This window comes from Sinocyclocheilus grahami, unplaced genomic scaffold (assembly GCF_001515645.1).
Source record: "Sinocyclocheilus grahami isolate Dianchi unplaced genomic scaffold, SAMN03320097.WGS_v1.1 scaffold1138.1, whole genome shotgun sequence".
In the NCBI taxonomy this organism is placed as follows: Eukaryota; Metazoa; Chordata; class Actinopteri; order Cypriniformes; family Cyprinidae; genus Sinocyclocheilus; species Sinocyclocheilus grahami.
In genome coordinates, this window is record NW_015506317.1 from 280,782 (window position 1) to 302,124 (window position 21,343).

General features: G+C 38.0%; 1 protein-coding gene and 1 long non-coding RNA gene across 2 annotated transcripts in view; one reads left to right on the plus strand and one right to left on the minus strand.

The window, feature by feature from the left end:
• gjd1b (gap junction protein delta 1b) overlaps positions 1 to 21,343 on the minus strand; it is a 24,207-nt gene continuing 2,864 nt past the window's right edge. The window contains exon 2 of the mRNA XM_016252908.1: positions 1 to 974. Within this exon, the coding sequence (XP_016108394.1) occupies positions 131 to 974 (844 nt within the window). The 3' untranslated portion in view covers positions 1 to 130. The remainder of the gene's footprint in view (positions 975 to 21,343) is intronic.
• Positions 17,658 to 21,343, plus strand: part of LOC107567263 (uncharacterized) — a 17,903-nt gene continuing 14,217 nt past the window's right edge. The window contains exons 1-2 of the long non-coding RNA XR_001606616.1: positions 17,658 to 17,671; positions 19,494 to 19,498. This is a non-coding gene — a long non-coding RNA (uncharacterized lncRNA). The remainder of the gene's footprint in view (positions 17,672 to 19,493; positions 19,499 to 21,343) is intronic.

Sequence of the window (21,343 nt, forward strand, 5' to 3'; positions counted from 1 at the left end):
GAGGGGGGAGTGGCTTGTGGGAAAGAGGTGTGGCTATGTGGAGCCCCTCCCCCTTTGCCATTATAAACATTTGCACAAGTACCATAACCACATCCCACTCCTTGTGACTCCATATTTAGGTGAATGGAGATCAGACATAAGCAGACTCGCTGGACTGGGTCCTGCCCAGGTTTGGCGGTTGTGACAGGTGGGCCATGTCCTTTTTGCGGATCTCACAGATGGACTTCCTGCGGGCTTGCACACCTCGAATGGCAGCCTTGATTTTCCTCCAGCCCAGGTGGTTGAGCTCGGCAAGGTTGAGCACGACGCAGATCCCGCTCACTGCAAACATGAACACTAGGAAGACCGTCTTCTCAGTGGGCCGTGATACGTAGCACTCCACCTCCTTCAGGCAGGGGTAGCGGTCACACTCAAAGATGCCGGGGACACTAAAGCCATAGAGAAAATACTGTCCCGCCAAGAAGCCTATCTCCAGTGCGTTGCGGAACACGACCTGGATTATGTAAAAGCGAGAGATGCCCTCTTGTCGTCGTACCTTGGAGCTCTTGCCATGCAGGAGGCCTCTTGGAGCATTTGGGATCTCCTTTACTTCTAAGCAATCAGGTTCATCCTTTCCGCCACCACTGTCAGAGTGCTGAACCAAAATGCCATTAATGTTGCGTAGTTTGCGGGTACCCTCACGACTGTAGTCCTTCTCCATCATTGGGTAGAGGAAGGAGTAGCGACGGTCACGTTGTTTGGCCGACTGATGCACTGAATAGGTGATGAAGCACAGGCTGGGCGTGCAAACAAGGATGATCTGGAAGACCCAGTATCGGATGTGAGAGATGGGGAAGGCCTTGTCGTAGCAGGCCTGGTTGCACCCAGGTTGGAGGGTGTTGCAAATAAACATGGTCTGCTCGTCTTCATAGACCGTTTCACCTACGATGGCCACAATCAGGATACGGAATATCACCACAACTGTCAGTAGAATCCTGGTGGAGATAAAAAGAGGGAATGTGATTGGATGTACAATATAAACAGAGCCTAAAAAAAAACATTTCCTCAGTTTCTTCCATTGACGTAATTTGTCCCTTATTTAGGCTACCAGCTAATTAACATTGCAGATGTTCGCATTTGCTATTCAAATGTGCATTTTTCACTTTCAAGACCAATTTTGCACATTTAATTAAGAGCTCTAATTTTGAAACAATTCTGCTCTCTTGAGCTCTAATTATAGCTCCTTCTGCACCGTTAAACTCTGTTAACATGGTAACCTGTATTATTGGTACAATAACTTGTGTCGATGCTAGTCTCTATACTGCTCATTAATTTGGTAGCATGATGGCAGTCAGACGTGTTCTCTTCTATTTCCCATAGCAACAGTTTAAATTTTATATCTCAGTTGTTACTGTCGTTAGGGCTATTTCTGTACCAGTGTTTGATTGAGCGAGAGAGAAAGAGAGAGCAAGAGAGAGAGAGAGAGAGAGAGATGGACAAAGAGAGATTAAATATGTTTGTAAGGGAAGGCAGGAGTAAAACAGATTGAATTCGTGCATCAGCGGGTCTGGACTTACGCTCTACATTTAAGATGACTGGCTCTGTAAGACAGCTTTTGTCTATGGGGTATTTGCATACTGTAATTGTGCACATTTGGATTGTTTTGTGCAAGTGGAGGGTGAATATTGCGTGCATTTTCTTAAAGTCAATCCCCATCCACTTCAACCAAATTTCATAGGCTTGAAAGGTTAGGTTCACACTGTACCCAATTCTGATATGGTTTTCAAATCTGTAGGACGAACTATCCACTCTGTCTTTATGCAAGTAATGAAATCAGATTTATTATTCAGAGAGCATATATCCAGTATATGTAAATTTGTTACCATAGCAATGACTTTAGCATCAACCTGACCCACAAATGAGACAAGAGAGTAGCTGTCGGTGTGGACAGAGGAGGAAAATTGGACATCTTGACAACATAAACACCAACATAAGCTCTCACTCTGCACGAATACAGTTTAAACACTATTGTGGTTTGCGTGTTAACGTATATTCAGTGTTCTGAATAATATTATCGCTATTATCGCTAAAAAAAATTGTAAGGCATTAAAAAAAAATCTAATGTTGCTCTAATTGCAAACAACATAGATGTAGTTTTTGAAAGAAAAAAAGGCACAAAGCAGACCCTTAACAACATTTTAAATAAAAGACATCTTTGCAATCATGGCAACAGTACTTCATGATTAATTAATGTTAGATGATGCATAAACTAACATAAACTAAAAATGAGTCATGCATTTATTACAGTGTTTATTAATATTTGTTAATGTTAGTTAATAAAAATACATACGCTCATTGTAAGCTAGGTCATGTTACATAAAGTTAACAACTGGAACCTTATTGTATTGAACTGATTTTTGAAACATCGTGTTCTTCAGAAAACCTTTTACCAGATATTTCTTTGTGTCCTCATGCAGAAATGTAGTCGCTTTTCCGATCTCATTAATTTTTAAATCAGAGTCAGCATCACTTGAGCATGCCAGACATCCCAGACCTCAGCAGACACAAACACAGTCAGAAATACTCCAAACGCTTGTTTATGCAAAGGTATTAGAGTACACTGTAAAAAAAAATCTGTGAAATTTACGGTAAAAATCCGGCAGCTGTGGTTGCCGGAATTTTACCACAAAAAATATGGTAGCAACGTTTTAGGTTTTACAGTTTTAACTTAAATTTACAGTTAAACACCATAATTTCATTAACTGATATAATGTTAATATAACAACCTATTGAAGTACTGAAAAGTTTTATACCTTTGTAATACACTGATAACCACCAAATGCACCACAAGCAGCTTTTAAATAATAACATATATAGAAGGTGCACAGTGTCATTCACACAAACAAACACCATCATGGTAACACACATGAAACTGAAATAATGCAATACACATTCATTTAACAACACTGGGTGTAACACACAACTCTAATATACAAAACTGATAAGAAAAAACTTAGAAGAAACATAGTTATTTCAACAAAAAAACATCAAATTTGAAATGTAACGCAGGGAATTCTGGGAATGTCAAATTACGGTTATTCACTGTAAATTATATGGTCTTTTTCACTTCCAAAAACGGTAAATTACCTTAAAAATCATGACCAATACATGCAATGTCCAATACAGTTTTTCACCGTATATATTAGGGGAATTTACCGTTAACCATTTAACAGGATTTTACTGTAGCATTTTTACAGTCTTTTACCGTTAAATTCAAGGTCATTTTTTACAGTTTACATAACCAGTACCATTAGGTACTAGGTATCAACCATTTGTAGACTACATCTTCTTATCTATTCAATAAAGTGATATATCAATGATACTGTATATCAGGCAAAGCTGGACTCAAAACCACAACTCATGCATTGAATCGTTTGGAGCTCACTTTCTGATTATACATTATGCATTAGAACATTAAAACGCACTGGATGAAGTTGCAAATGCATTTTATTATTTGCATGCAATTGGGGGGTCTTTATAATTCAATGCATTATTATCTGCATGTGGAGTTTGTGAATGTCACAAACGACTAACAGTACATGTAAACACTAAAAGTGCCAAAAATGAGTTGACCAATTCCAATTGTTTTCCAATTCTGATATGTCTACAGAAATTAAACTGTATAATACTCCCTCTGTAGTATCAAGTATTTTAAATGTTTGAGTGCTTTCAAGTTGAATCTCAATGGGTGTTTTTTTTCCCCATTTGAATGGTTTCTAGGTGCTTTCTAGCTCTGTAGAAGGTGTCCCATAAATATCTTAATTTGTATTTCCATGATTAATGAAAGTGGGGCTTGAACTGACAATAGATGCCAGGGGAGGGAGGTTTACCTGTACAGTTCATACAATACACTCTAAAAAATGCTGGGTTAAATACAACCCAGTGCTGGGTAAAATAGGGACAAACCCAGCAATTGGGCTGTTTTGACTCAGCGGTTGGGTTAAATGTATAACCCAGCCTTCTGGGTAGTAACCCAACCACTGGGTCAAAACATCCCAATTGCTTGGTTTGTCCCTATTTTACCCAGCACTGGGTTGTATTTAACCCAGCATTTTTAAGAGTGTACCATTTGACCTCTGTTACAAATACATCTAGCAATCTATTCAGACAAGTAGCATCTTTCAATTCCTCCCCTTTAAAAGCATCCCACTAGGTCGACCGTCCTGAGACTCTAGAAAGTCAAGCTAGGCCTACTACTTATACTCTTATTTATACTTACTTACTTTTTTCCGTACATTAAACCGTGACCTTTTTAACATTGAAAACAAAATGACACACTGCTTTAAAATGATAAACAGGTTTCAAATGGACATCACATGTGCCAGCAATGCTCAATGCAGATTTCTCTAACATTTCATCACATGGACATGAAATCCAAACCCACCAAAGATTAAACTGATTTCTTTGGTGACTTTGATAAGGTGTGCAATTCCTAGTTTTATGCTTTTGCAACTCATTGCAAGCACTGTGCACTTTGTAGGAGTGTGTTGTCTTTGTGTGGTTAAGCGTAGGCAGCCAGATTGATCAAAAGAGTCCATGGAATGCTGGGAGAAAGGAAAAAATGTGCAGGGAATTGCACATGTACACAGGCACACACAACACTGACAAATAATATGAGATTTTCGTGAATAAAAAACTGCCAATGTGGTAAAAATTTCATCAGAGGATGAATTATATAATAGCTTCCACACACAAAACCCACAACCTTTAATCTGCACTAGAGCCAATAGAGGGATTCTTGCATTACTAGTTCTTTAATGCCATCCAATAGCTTTAGATGATGTATTCCCCAACCCGCACCTACTCCTCATTCTTTCTCCTCATACTTTCTCTCTCTGTCTTTTTTCATCTCTTTTCATTTATCTCCGTCTGGCTCACCTGTTCTATGTCTCTCATCAGTTTCCTTAATCCAAAAACACATGTAGGGGCTATTTTAGTCACTACTACACTGAAAAACAAAAACAAAAGGGCTAAAAATACTTTATTTGTTGATTTAGTTTCTCAAATTATATTTATGGTTTGGTTTAAAACTTTACATTTTAAATTAATATGAATTTAAAAAACATATATGAATCAAAAATATTTATTTTTCAAAGACTAAAACACGAAAACAGTAAAAATAGGCCTAATAATATTTATTACCTTTTCTCAAATTATATTTAAGGTTTAGTTGAAACTAGAGCCAATAGAGGGATTCTTGCATTACTAGTTCTTTAATGCCATCCAATAGCTTTAGATGATGTATTCCCCAACCCGCACCTACTCCTCATTCTTTCTCCTCATACTTTCTCTCTCTGTCTTTTTTCATCTCTTTTCATTTATCTCCGTCTGGCTCACCTGTTCTATGTCTCTCATCAGTTTCCTTAATCCAAAAACACATGTAGGGGCTATTTTAGTCACTACTACACTGAAAAACAAAAACAAAAGGGCTAAAAATACTTTATTTGTTGATTTAGTTTCTCAAATTATATTTATGGTTTGGTTTAAAACTTTACATTTTAAATTAATATGAATTAAAAAAACATATATGAATCAAAAATATTTATTTTTCAAAGACTAAAACACGAAAACAGTAAAAATAGGCCTAATAATATTTATTACCTTTTCTCAAATTATATTTAAGGTTTAGTTGAAACCGTAAATTTTGATTTGATTGATCGAAGACAAAAACATTAAAACAAAGTAAAAAGATTACTTATTATAAAGATATAACCATTATATTTTCTTTAGACATAAACCTGTATGTTAATGCAGAAGTTTTGGAGTTTTATACTATTTAATTTCACATTATATTAATTTTATATTATTTTCATTATATCAATTTCAGTAGTGAAACTTTCTATTTCCTATTCCTATTTTTCTAATTTAGCTATAATATGAAAGTAGAATTTTCACTTTTGATCAAATTAAAAACATGTTGTGTCCCACTTTATATTAAGTGTCCTTAACTACTATCAAAAAAGAAGTACAATGTACTTATTGTGTTCATATTGTATTGCAAAACACTTTTGCTGCTATTGAGGTGGGATACGGGTAAGGTTAGGGACAGGTTTGGTGGTATAGGTAGGTTTTTAGGGTGGGTTAAGGTGTAAGAGATGAGTCAACAGTGTAATTATAAATGTAATTACAGAAATTAATATTAAGGTATTTTTAAAATAGGTTCAATGTAAAAACATGTATGTACACAATAAGTGCATTGCACCAAATGATTAATTTAAATGTAAGTACGTGGTAGTTAAGGCCACTTACGCAACATATTTTCTTTAATGTAATTCTTTTATGAAAAAATCTGTTACATTATCAACATGGAAATAAATTCACTTGACTAATATTTCTGAATAATACACTGAAAGCACTGTTCAGTCTAAATATGTGGAGAAAAGACATGTCACTAGCCTTTAATGCCACTGACTGACTGTATGTATGTTTTAGTAGTAAGGAGGCGTGAAGCCACTCAGTCCGTGAGGGAGAGAACCCCCCAAATCTCCCCCATCAGTGGTACCCACAGCATCACTCTGCCTCCCGCTGCCTGTTACCATGGCAACAACACAGGGCAGAAAGCTGGCGAGAACAAGGGAAAGGGTGATTTTCACTTGGTTATGTGATAAAAACCTGCTATACTGAGAAGTCGCAGTCTATTCAGATTCTATTTCGGCTCTAGTAGCATGCTTTCTGTTTCACTGCCTCTGATAGCAGCAATTACACTGGCATGCAGATGACTCTGATTAAGACAACACGAAGGAGTTAAGAGGCACAAAGAAGCAGAATGTTTTGACATGCATTCTTCCTAATGCAACAAACCATTACGTCGTCCAGTTTCACACTGTTCTTTCTGTTCCTGCTGCTTCAGAAAAAAAGGAGAAGAAGGAAAAATGGAGAAGATAAGGGAAAGACTGTCTCTCCTTTTGTCATTAGGGATACGGGTAAGGTTAGGGACAGGTTTGGTGGTATAGGTAGGTTTTTAGGGTGGGTTAAGGTGTAAGAGATGAGTCAACAGTGTAATTATAAATGTAATTACAGAAATTAATATTAAGGTATTTTTAAAATAGGTTCAATGTAAAAACATGTATGTACACAATAAGTGCATTGCACCAAATGATTAATTTAAATGTAAGTACGTGGTAGTTAAGGCCACTTACGCAACATATTTTCTTTAATGTAATTCTTTTATGAAAAAATCTGTTACATTATCAACATGGAAATAAATTCACTTGACTAATATTTCTGAATAATACACTGAAAGCACTGTTCAGTCTAAATATGTGGAGAAAAGACATGTCACTAGCCTTTAATGCCACTGACTGACTGTATGTATGTTTTAGTAGTAAGGAGGCGTGAAGCCACTCAGTCCGTGAGGGAGAGAACCCCCCAAATCTCCCCCATCAGTGGTACCCACAGCATCACTCTGCCTCCCGCTGCCTGTTACCATGGCAACAACACAGGGCAGAAAGCTGGCGAGAACAAGGGAAAGGGTGATTTTCACTTGGTTATGTGATAAAAACCTGCTATACTGAGAAGTCGCAGTCTATTCAGATTCTATTTCGGCTCTAGTAGCATGCTTTCTGTTTCACTGCCTCTGATAGCAGCAATTACACTGGCATGCAGATGACTCTGATTAAGACAACACGAAGGAGTTAAGAGGCACAAAGAAGCAGAATGTTTTGACATGCATTCTTCCTAATGCAACAAACCATTACGTCGTCCAGTTTCACACAGTTCTTTCTGTTCCTGCTGCTTCAGAAAAAAAGGAGAAGAAGGAAAAATGGAGAAGATAAGGGAAAGACTGTCTCTCCTTTTGTCATTATAGTGGCTGAATCAATGAAATCTGAAAGCTCGTGTTCCAGTGCAGTTCTAGCTTGTGGCATTTTCAGCTAAGCTGTGGACTGTGAAGTGTGACTGGGATCTTTTTACTTTTTCTTTTTTTCCCCCCCATGCATAGCTTACCATTGCTTAAATTACTGCATTAATTAATTGTCTTAACTGTTTAATATTCCATTTAGATTTTTTCATCTCGCTCCCACTTCTCTGAGGCCGTAATAGCATAGCGCATATACAAATGTCTGTATGCATAATCTATGGGTGTATAAATGCATTTTATACATGGCTTGAAGGGTTGGGAACTGCGTTATTTCAAAATTGCATTTCAGTACAAATTACTACTTGTTTACTAAAATGTGATCAGTAACATACAGAATCACATTTGCGAATACAACAGCATGTTTATCAACCAGATGACTTTTAAGTCCTAAATGCCTTCTGAACACACAATGTTAACATTAAAATTGTACTGTTTTATCTCAGAAATAGCAAATAATTGCAGCATTTTCAGTCATAGTGATTTGCATGGGCAAAGGTACCAATAGTTTGAGCATGACTGTGGTGTTGAAGACACTATGAGCTGAAGGCTGAAGGCCTCCTCAGAAAGTTCACTGTCATGGACCAATCAGCTGCAAACTTGAGGCAATCAGCAAAATCATGTTTTTTTTGTCAACAGAAATCCATGAATTATTTTAGAATAGCAAATAATTGTACACATTATATATGTACAAAATGTATGTATATGAGTGGAATACTGGACTGAATGCAGTAGTTTTCAATAATTATAATGGTCCATTGTAAAATATGCTCTGAGTATTACTTGGACCTTTCATATTATTTTGGGCAGGTATAAAGCAGAATATTACCTGTACTATCAATTTCCCAGGTCCATCTTCTTGTGTTGAGACCGAGCGGCAACCTTCCATTCGTCGCTCCGGCCGGACACGGCATCAACAGTATGGTGAGGGCCGTAACATTTCCGTCACACACTTGAGGTATTCGGCCAATCACAACGCACTGGATAGCTGGCCAATTAGAGCACACCTCGCTTTTCAGACCGATGAGCTTTGTAAAAATCGACGCATTTCAAAAAGGCAGGTCATAGAGGAGACACAATAATGTACAGTATGTGGAAAATAATGTGTTTTGTTTACTTTAAACTGCATAAACACATTCCATTACACAAAATAATGTTCTTTTTAGCAGCATCATATGACCCCTTTAAGCCTTAAAGTTCTGCATAATTAAGGGCGTGGCCACTTGAGTGACAGGTGGATCGCCGCTGCTGTCACCGCCGTCGAGCTAAGTGGGCGTGGTTTTAGCAACCAGCTCCCGCCTCGTTGCCCATTTTCGATTATCCGGAAGTGATTTCTCACATTATATTCTATCAACATACTTTTAAGAAATGTTAATCAAATTATCCGATCTCCAAGTAATTGTATGGATTTTATTTTAATATAATGCATCAAATTAACTGTATGTTTTGGAAAGAATTTATGTTAAAAACCGATTCAGGGACCTGTTTCATTCCTATCTTATTGTGTAAAAGAGAAATATATAAATTAAATCGGATAAAACTTTTTAAAGTATCAATTCTCACTATTAACTAGCATGCACATTACTAGCATATATTGGTTGTTTATTAGTAATTATAAAGCACTTATTATGGTCTTATTCTGCATGATCATATTTCAATCATGACAGCTCTCTGAAGATTTTAGCATGGTGATGGATATGACAATGTTTATGTATTTGGTCTTGACGGAATAGATCTGCTACGCTGCTGCTGCTGAATTGCTGCTGCTGTTGGTTATTGCTGTAGTTGTAGATTATTGCTGCTGCTGCAAGCAAGTACAGGAACTTGCTACTGCCAATGCATATGGCGATACGGTGCCGTGAGTATTTAAGACATACTGCTGCTGCACAAATAGCATATAAAATAACCCATAGCAGATCTATACAGGTGGAGCTGGGGAAGGTGGAGGGTTTCAGATCACTCTGAAAGCGCGCTGCAGGAATCTCAAGTGAACGCTAGCCAGCCATATAAATGCAAGGCAGTAAGCTCATTGGCTGAATATGTAGCATGAACCAATCAGCTTGTGCCAAGTCGTTTAACTCTCTGAATATCATCAGTTACGTTAACACCCCGTCAGAATGCGCCATCTAGAGTTTCATGACTGAACTATATATTTTAGACCCCTTTATCCTATATCCCATAGCTAAACTTAACAACTAACTTACTAACTATTAATAAGCAGCAAATTAGGAGTTTGTTGAGGCAAAAGTCATAGTTAATAGTTAGATAATAGTGAGAATTGAACCTTAATGTACAGTGTGACCCAAAATTTCATTGTTAAATGAAGGAATGTTTTTTTCACAAAGCCTTGCTTATCTTCACACTCTGTTTCAATAAATTCGGCAAACAATCACTCTAAACTCTATATAATACTGTAATGAAAACAGATTTTGCCTCTGTCCCTACCTCTGTAGTTTGCATCACTCAACCGAAATGCTCCAAAATCACATTAAAACGTGACGTTTTGATATTTCTTATGTGAGAGTGAACTGTTCGGTACCATGGTTATACCAAAGTACCATGGTATCCATCACTACAGTATTTTTGTAAGGGACTTCCTTCCACAAATCCAGCAGAGACCCACATGCCCTTATATAGAGAGGCAGAGGATGGCTAGGCTCCATATCTCTCCTCTCTCAGCAGAAGGACAGAGGAGAAAAAGAGGAAAGGAAGGTCTCTACGCAAGGTTTTGTGCCAGGATGACCATCCGTTTACCCGCACTGACTTCCAGAATCCTGCGTGACACACGTGCGCATACGTAGCAACAGGAAGTGGCCACTGAGTGTTCTGGGTCAATTTTTATCTTGTACTCAAAAAGATTTGCGTTTACTTTAACGGAGCGATCACAGAAAGCTTTTACAGGTCTTTATATGCATTTAGGTGAAGCGTCTGTGAGTACATTTGGCGGTGATGTATGCACATTGCATAACCTGGATTCTGCCAAGGTTCGCAATGTTTTTCTCTCTCAACCTATTGTTTTAATTCTGCTGATCTGAAAAACAGCATCCCTTAGGATTATACTGCTATGCTTATGTATGCTCCGTTTGTGTCACTGAGTGGAATTATGCAGGTTTTACGCACATCTCTCGCTGTGAAGTCACATCCTCCCTAGACTCGGGCTGTGTTGCAAGATATGGGATATTTGTACTTGATATCTCTAACTTCCGACTGAATGACTAAAAGCATTCCCCTTGGCCAAAACTTGGATGATGATGTAGAAGAAAATAAAAGAACAGTGCTACTGTTAGCTTTTCAGACATGTAATGTCTACAACTAAATTGAGGGGAATACACAATATCTAACGTGTAGAACTCAACTGGTGCATTTTATTTGCTTAAAAGTGCATCTCCTTGGGTGAGCCATGTACATCTGTATTTCAGCATAGTTGGTGGTTTACATGCCAGAGTTTACAGTACACCTTTAAGTGGTCCCTAGGTGCAAATTCCAACTTTCCAAGGCCTTGTCCACACTAATTTTCTCTCCATTTTGGCCTTCCATTCACACTGAGACGACATTTTTGTCAAGGAAAACTGAGCTTTTTGAAAACGCTCTCAAAAGTGGATACATTTAAAAATGCGGTTTACACATTGTAGTGCGGACTATGAAAACAGAGGCTTTTGAAAAAGATGATGCATGTTTAGTCATGTGACACATATTGTACCAATAGATGCTATTGTTGCCTGTTACGTGCTATTCACAGCATTGCTACAGATGAAAATTTACTTGCGATTGCTGTTTGCGGCAAAACACGAGGGCAAGTTGCGTTTTAGTTCAGACATACAATCTGAGTGTGACCTGAATGCGTCAGTGAATGGTGAGAGATTTTCCTAAAGAAAATGATCCTGCCCGAAGAATAGCATGAAAACCTGTGTTGTCTCAGTGAGCTTTTGTGAGGCTTTACGCAAGTGCAGTAAAGCGAATTTAATGTTTTCTGACGTTTCACTGTGGATGAGAAACTTGAAACGCTTGAAAATGCTAGCGTGGATGGAGATCATTTTAAAATGAGGCTAACACCAGTTAAAGATTTCAATACTAATATTGATCTTAGTAGGGAAGGTTAGGGTTGTAATGATCATAGTATCAGCCGCATGAAGAAATCAATGCCTTATCACATAGTTACAATAGAAAATGGTTAATGGATTCCTCACTTTCAACCTCATTATTTGCTCCATAATCTCCATCATCATTCACCAAGATCATCACAAACCCATGGATCAACCCATGGCTCAGAAATATGTCAATACAGATTTATTCAAACCAAGTTGATGTTTGTACATTTTTGTAATGTGTAATCACACATTAATTTCAATAGTAGTTCAGACTTAATACTATTTTTGCTTCTCAATACAAAGACCCCAGTAATCTTTGAAATGTTTAACAAAATATCTCAGTGTCAGTGTGCCTAGATTTGCCAAGACACCTACTTCTGCCTAAACCAAGTCAGAGTTTTCAATATGAAGGGTATTTTGATTGTCCAATTTAGACATTCTACTAACTATAAGTAACTTTGTAACTAAGTGTCAATTATAGAGTAATAGCACACTCTTAAAAATAAAGGTGCTTCAAAAGGTTCTTCAAGCGATGCCATAGAAGAACCATTTTTGGTTCCACAAAGAACCATTCAGTCAAAGGTTCTTTAAAGAACCATCTCTTTCTTACCATTTTATAATCTGAAGAACCTTTTTTCGCCACAAAGAACCTTTTGTGAAACAGAAAGGTTCTTCAGATGTTAAAGGTTCTTTATGGAACCATTTAGACGAAAAGGTTCTTCTATGGCATCGTGAAGCACCTTTATTTTTAAGAGTGTAGAGTGTCTGCTTAATATCTGCTCATGATTTTGATGGTGCCCAACAAACATTCTACTGCCTATAAGTAACTTCGCAAGTACCTCAACTTATTCTACTAACCCTATGTAGTTGCAAAGTTACTTATAGTTAGTAGAATCTTTAAAGTAGACTGTTGAAATAAAGTGTAATTAAATGATACACTTTTTTTCAACTGCTTCTATTTTTATTTTAGAAACATCTGAATGAAGTGATAAGTGTATTGGGTGCATTGGATTGTTGCTATGGAGAAATATTTATGCCAACCCTCCTACAGGTTGGCCACATATGTGAATGTGTAAGTGTGTGCATACTTGTTAAATTACGTATGTAATGCAACAGGAGGCTGACGTGCCCCTGAAAGAACGCTTGTCTCACTAATATGATGTGTTAGTAAATGGTGACATACTGTTGGGACAGGCGCCTCTGTTGGTGGGTGAATGTGTGTGCGCGGTGGATGTTGAATATGTGTGTGTGTGTGTGTGTGTGTGTGTGTGTGATCTAATATTTGTTTTCAGTTTGTGTGAAAGCAATTACATGAAGATTTTGCTTGTGGTGTTGGACAGTCAGTGTGTGTTCGTGAGTATAATGGTTAGTGGTCTGTAAAGTATGTTCCTTTTACAGATTTTACAGAGTTGTTTAGCCTCGTTCTTGAGGGACGTACTCACAGTATCAGCTCTAAACCTCACTTTGTGTTATATTGGTTCTGACAAACATCATGTGCTTCTCCAGTCCTCACAGGGCCTACTTTCCCTTATTATTTCATCTTCTATGAGCAGCTTGAGGTTTTGATGCAGTTAAGAGCGATTAGACACTGATTTATGCTTTATTTGTTCAGGAGAGGCAGTTAGATGTCATCCCAGATCCCATAATTCCTTGCAGTAAACTGCCACACACCTCAACTTCAAAATCTGACTGTAAAAAATGATATTGTCTTCTTTATTATGACTATGTTGGCGGAATACCTGTGATTTATTTCCCATGAAGACATTTTGATGTGCTACCATTCACCATAAAGCTTTTCACTTTGAACGCAGCACAGTAGCCACTTCTGAAGTGGTATGCTTTTTTTAGAGGAACAATCCCCTTTAAATGCAACCGTTTCAGGTTTACGGATTTCATTTATATGGAACCAAAGCCACATGAAATCCTTCTTTGATACTGAGGAGAGGCAGAGGTGGCATACTTTTGTATGTTTTTGTTTATTTATTCAACTCGGCAATGTAAAGATGGCATATTAATACGTTTATTATTAATTAAATGTATTCAAAGTTAGCATTTGGTTTTGATGCACATAAAAATGGCTTGATCTGAAATGTAACAATTCAACCAAAAATCATCATTTATTCACCCTCATGTATTAAGAAGATATATAGAGAAAGGAAAATTATCACCAAAACTGTCACCTACATTCTTCAGATTATCTTCTTTTGTGTTCGGCAGAAAGGCATACAGGTTTGAAACATGAGGGTGAGTAAATGATGACAGAATTTTCATTTTTGGATGAACTATCCTTTTAAGAAAGAAAGTCTTACAGATTTGGAACAAGCACGGATATTGTGACAGAATTTTTAATTTTGGGGGTGAACTATGTTTTAACAGCTTGAGCTGTTACATTCAGAAGACACTTCTATATGCGCTACAGTCATTTTTCTCTTTTTCTTTTGTGGTAAATGCCTCTCATTTTCTAATCACGCTTTGGCATAACGTCTGTCTTCACTGTGTATAATCTTGCTGTAACAGAGATTATTGTGTCTACAGTATACATTTGTAGTGTCTAATCTGAATAAAATCTGTGTTGATGTTGAGTGGCAAACGGATTGATGATTTGGAAATGTGTGTCATAACACATCTCCTTCGAGGCTTCATGTTGTTTCTTTGCACAGAATCAAATGCATAACCAATATAATCCAAAGGCTAAAAGCGACAAAGAGATGAGAGAGACTGGAAAAGCAGGATGGATAACAGCCAACAGCCTGTGGTTCAGGAAGTCTCAGTGTGAGTCAAGTCACGCACAAGTGTGTGTGTGTGTGTGTGTGTGTGTGTGTGTAAGTGAATAGAGCTGTAATTAATCTGTAAATGGATGTTTAAATATGTATAGAAATGATATGGTACGAATGAATGACTAAGCGGTCAAATATGACTGGATGGTGTGATGGACATATTCGAAATGGAAAGTCAAATCCACTGTGATTAAGGTATCAGTCTCTAAAAATACACACGGATACACATCGGGAAGCACACATGATACCCAGAAATCTGTGCAGCTATAAATACCCTATTCAAAAGTGAGCATCCCTCTGCCAGACTCACTCTGTAGTGCAGAACAATTGAAGTGAGGGGATGTGACGGGTAGGGTTTCAGGGCATTGCTGTCTCATATTTTGTGATCCCTTCACTTTATGATGGGATTCAGTTGCTTTTGTTGGGAATGACTCTACAGTAGTGCATCCTTTAAATAAATAAATAAATAAATGCAATGGAATTTGCCCTATATGCATGTTCAGTCACCTCACCATTGGATAAAATTAAATGACAATTTTATAAATATATAATCTAAAGAACAGTAGTGACAGCAGTTATAATGAAACTTACCAACTCATACATAAGTGTGCCATGTATATGCACCATTTGCTCCATATATATTAAATTAGGGCTGCAACTAATAATACTTGTTTAATTTGTTGACATTGTCATCTAAATAATATTTTTTTTTCTTCAAACAGGTCTAAAGCACACTGTGCACACTAAACCAGTAAAAGCGACAAAGAGATGAGAGAGACTGGAAAAGCAGGATGGATAACAGCCAACAGCCTGTGGTTCAGGAAGTCTCAGTGTGAGTCAAGTCACGCACAAGTGTGTGTGTGTGTGTGTGTGTGTGTGTGTGTAAGTGAATAGAGCTGTAATTAATCTGTAAATGGATGTTTAAATATGTATAGAAATGATATGGTATGAATGAATGACTAAGCGGTCAAATATGACTGGATGGTGTGATGGACATATTCGAAATGGAAAGTCAAATCCACTGTGATTAAGGTATCAGTCTCTAAAAATACACACGGATACACATCGGGAAGCACACATGATACCCAGAAATCTGTGCAGCTATAAATACCCTATTCAAAAGTGAGCATCCCTCTGCCAGACTCACTCTGTAGTGCAGAACAATTTAAGTGAGGGGATGTGACGGGTAGGGTTTCAGGGCATTGCTGTCTCATATTTTGTGATCCCTTCACTTTATGATGGGATTCAGTTGCTTTTGTTGGGAATGAGTCTACAGTAGTGCATCCTTTAAATAAATAAATAAATAAATGCAATGGAATTTGCCCTATATGCATGTTCAGTCACCTCACCATTGGATAAAATTAAATGACAATTTTATAAATATATAATCTAAAGAACAGTAGTGACAGCAGTTATAATGAAACTTACCAACTCATACATAAGTGCGCTAATAATTTGAATGACACTAATGCGGAATCTACGTATGTGTCACGAATCCTGTCCATGGACTTCCATCCGCTCGCCACCAGAGATCACTCTTCCATTACATTGACTCTCACACTACACAGACTGTTACATGTCACTCCGGACTACAGTTCCCACCATCCATTGCACTGATTACACACACACAGCTGTAACCAATCACACATTCACTATATAACACCAACTCAGTTCCTGCTCAAGTCGCCGGGTATTGTTTAGCGTTTATCACTGTTTAGTTGATAGCTACTTTACGGAGCCTGTTTATTGATTTCCTGTTTCATAGTCTAGCCTAGTCCTGTCATAGTTTTGCCTTGTCTGCTTTCCCGTGTTACCTGATTTTTGTCTGATTATCTTGGATTAACCCTTTGCCTGCTGTTTCGGACTGTGTTTGCACCTCGCCTGGACTACTGCTTGTGTTTTTGGATTTCAAGCCCTCTGGATAACATTCGCTGTCTACTGACTCACGCCCGGTTTGGATTAATCTTTTGTCTTGCCCTCTATATACCTGTTTGCCATTGCCTGACTCTTGCCTGTTTTGACCAGGCCCTTATTAAAGCTTGCAAATGGATCCGTACGTCTCACGTCTTGTTTGCCCCGTAACAGTATGATGGATTTACACTCTAAAAAGGAAACTCTGCAGTTCTTGCCATACAGGGCTATTCCTACTGGGGTTGGCTCTTAAAAATCACATTTATTGGTGTAGCATAATGTGGCCATATTTCAATCCCATTGAATGATATTTTTCACTTGAATGAAATAAGTTAAATTAGATGTCACAGTGTAAAATGCATTTTTTTCCGTAATCTGACAAAAACATTTCTTACACTGTATCCATAAATATTCACTGTGAACTGTAACAGCACAGCCAACTGTCTGCTACACATCTTACGTTGTCTATTTTAAGACGCCCTTTGCTGAACACTAGCTTGTAAATGATACAGCTGTTTAGAACAAAAACCAGTTGCCCACATCCCCAACTCCCTTCCCTAAATCAGAATTGAATTGAAAACTGCCTCCAATAAACTTTGAAGTACTGCAAAATTAATTATCAGTTAATTATGAGAGGATTTATTAGGTAATAATATTAGCTCAAAGGCTATATATATGAAGCACTTGGAATTACATAAACTTAAATTGGATTTGTACATTTTCTAAAAGCGTAATTAGCAAGCATATTTGTATCAAATCAAGGTATCTGCCTGATGTAATATTTTCAGTAATGTAAATGCTAGTACGCATCATGCCCCATTGAGGTATGTAAAACATGCATTGTCTTTTGTTGCATGAAGCATTCTGTGCTCTCTTGTCTTCTACAAGATGAACAAAATCAGTTTCAAATTAAATGACTCTTAAACTTTGTAGAATTACCAATTAACAAACAGTTTTAAAATCTAATCTCATGCAATGTCTCATTGGCTCGTTGGAAATATGTGCCTCTACCTACACTTTTGCAAAATTCAAAAACTTACCTATATATACAAATCGCTCCAATCCTTTTCACACAAAGTATGATTTACAGGGCCAGAGTTTTGATTAAGGAAGCCTAATTCTCAGACCATTCCAAGCACAATATTATTTTATGACTTCAAAACAATTTTAACATGCTGCGAGATTTGAAAATAATTGCAGCATCATTGCTATATGGTTGTTCTGTGAGGGGAAAAAAGCACACCTTCAGGTCTCCTACAATATTCTGTTCTCTAAATATGTCTAAATAAATATTCCTCCTTCAGTGGAAGCCAAATGGCTTTTCACCTGTTTTATCAACCTATGGCTAAACATCTGAAGTTTGAACACTAAAAAATGTAAAAGTACAGGTATCATTCATGTTCGTAGCACAAAAAAAGAGCCTTGCATTGAAATGCTAAGGATCTTTTTGTGGCAACCACCCTCCATAATTACTCAAATTCATTAACCTCCTTGTAACAGCTCACATCAGAAAACTACCCACATCACCTCAGTAATGCCAAACATAATGAATGAAACAGTCCCTTGAGACTAAGGCATACCCTGTCAGGCGTAGTGTAATTCACCATTGGCTGCCAAGCAGCCTGCGCTCACTGAAGTGTGAGTGTGGGGGCAGTGATTGGTGAATGAGATCTGATCAGGGAAATCATTATTCAGCCTAACGGCACATCTATGAAAGTGTCGCTCAATTTCTGGCCAGCCAAATTGATGCCAGAACTGTCAATGGCAGGAGGAAATGCATGGCAAATACCAACCTCTTATCATTTGGTCTCATGAATGGAATGGAGAAAGACAAATTCTGTTGCCATGGAATCAATGTGTAGTCTAGGGTCTAGTGTAGCAATGAACCAGACCCTGCTGGATGAGGAAGAGATGACCATTACATAATGGCTTTGGATGGTCGTGACGACCATCCAAAGGTCACCTATGATGATCATATGATAAATGACGCACTGTCAGTAGGTGAATCACCAAAAACCTGAATGCTAAGCATCGGTAGATGGCTGTTTGGATGTCTAATACCATTTCACACCCAATGTCTCCTGGCTGACTGCCTTAATGTACACTGCTTGACAGTGTTTGTCTTTAAGATAATTTCATATGACAGACTGAAACTACTGTTGCTGCTGACTACCTCAAAGGGTAAAGCCACGAAGACGGTAGAGTTTCTTTGGAGGTCTATGTGAAGGATCGGTGAGGGTCCATTATAGTGTCCAGTGATCCCTTGATGTCTTCAGCACCCAGCCATGGGAGAGTGGACCATTTTAGAGCGCCTCCTGGAGGCCGCTGTGCAGCAGCACTCTACAATGATTGGAAGGTAAGAAATGCGAAATCAATGCAATGATCTGGTTAGGTTCTCTCAATGTAATAATTAACTGCGACCTATGATGAGGTTCTAATAATTTATTTTTTAAATGTTAAATACGTTCTCCTCTCCCAGTTTAATGTGTAGAGACAACTGCAATTAAGAATGTCTGAAAAGTGTAAACACTGTTACTCTGTTTGTTTGCGCAGCCCAGCATGTCAGTTTCAGTGTCTGCCTTAGTTAGGAATACAATGTTTTAAACAATTTGTAACAATTGTAAAATTTTAGCAAATTGGTGACTGATTTGTATGACTTGTACGATCTCATTTGTACATTTGTTTCATTGCGGTTTCGTTTAGGGTGGGGTTACGGGTGGACCTTCATGCTTTTTTTCTAAAAATTGTAAGTTTTCATAAAATTCACATTGTGCAAATTCATATGAAATCGCCATTTTGTAAAAAAGATACGTTTTCCGTGAGATCAGGTTGTCGAACCCTGGACATAAATGATACTTCAAACCATGTGGCTTATAAAGTAGTATTTAAACAGTAAGTACTACTTAAGCAATGTGCTAAAGCAATGTGCTTTATAAATTATTTTCACCTGGCAAATTATAAAACTGGCATCACAGAGACTGTTTGATTGAACAAAAGCACAGATTGTTCCAAAGTATCAGATACAAGTTAATTATCAAAACCCATAATGATCCAAATGCAAAAATTTTAAATACAAGAAGAAATGACATGCATTGGTGGATTACAAGAATTCCTTTGTAGTGGTTCTTAATCCTGTTTCTGGGGACCACAGTACTGTACATTTTGTCTTTCTTATCTGACACACCAAGCTTGGTCCATAAAGCTTTCTACTAATGAGCTGACGATTCGATTCAGGTGCATTAGACATACAAAATGTGCAGTTCTGTGGGTCCCCAGGACCAGGATTAAGAACTACTACTGTATGGCGTTATCGGTCCATAATGGTGGCTTATGGTGAAGAGAGAATGACCTAGTGGCTGAGCTTTTAGTTAATCCTGCGGGCATCGTGAGCGTCTATTGGTCAATCTCAAGCTTCAGTAGATCCAATGCTTGAACCACTGAAGCTTGTGAGACCTCAAGTGACATTGCCTGCTCGGGTGATGCTATATTTTCTTCCAGTTTAGCCCCTCACGTTCTCTTCTTCATTTGTATTTTGGACACAAATGTCCTGCCAGATTTAGCTAAAAAATCTTTTTTTGCATCTTTCTTTAAAGATGTATTGTTTGATGCTTGTTAAAGCTAATTGTGGTTTTAACTGACATTATTTGAGGCGTCATTTTTCTGTGTGCAGCGTTTTGTCCGCAGTGCCCTGTACTTAAATCTCTAATGCAGTTTTCTAAAAAACACACTAATTAGTTTCAGTCTGTCATATGAAATTATCTTAAAGACAAACACTGTCAAGCAGTGTACATTAAGGCAGTCAGCCAGGAGACATTGGGTGTGAAATGGTATTAGACATCCAAACAGCCATCTACCGATGCTTAGCATTCAGGTTTTTGGTGATTCACCTACTGACAGTGCGTCATTTATCATATGATCATCATAGGTGACCTTTGGATGGTCGTCACGACCATCCAAAGCCATTATGTAATGGTCATCTCTTCCTCATCCAGCAGGGTCTGGTTCATTGCTACACTAGACCCTAGACTACACATTGATTCCATGGCAACAGAATTTGTCTTTCTCCATTCCATTCATGAGACCAAATGATAAGAGGTTGGTATTTGCCATGCATTTCCTCCTGCCATTGACAGTTCTGGCATCAATTTGGCTGGCCAGAAATTGAGCGACACTTTCATAGATGTGCCGTTAGGCTGAATAATGATTTCCCTGATCAGATCTCATTCACCAATCACTGCCCCCACACTCACACTTCAGTGAGCGCAGGCTGCTTGGCAGCCAATGGTGAATTACACTACGCCTGACAGGGTATGCCTTAGTCTCAAGGGACTGTTTCATTCATTAAATGAATGAAACAGTCCCTTGAGACTAAGGCATACCCTGTCAGGCGTAGTGTAATTCACCATTGGCTGCCAAGCAGCCTGCGCTCACTGAAGTGTGAGTGTGGGGGCAGTGATTGGTGAATGAGATCTGATCAGGGAAATCATTATTCAGCCTAACGGCACATCTATGAAAGTGTCGCTCAATTTCTGGCCAGCCAAATTGATGCCAGAACTGTCAATGGCAGGAGGAAATGCATGGCAAATACCAACCTCTTATCATTTGGTCTCATGAATGGAATGGAGAAAGACAAATTCTGTTGCCATGGAATCAATGTGTAGTCTAGGGTCTAG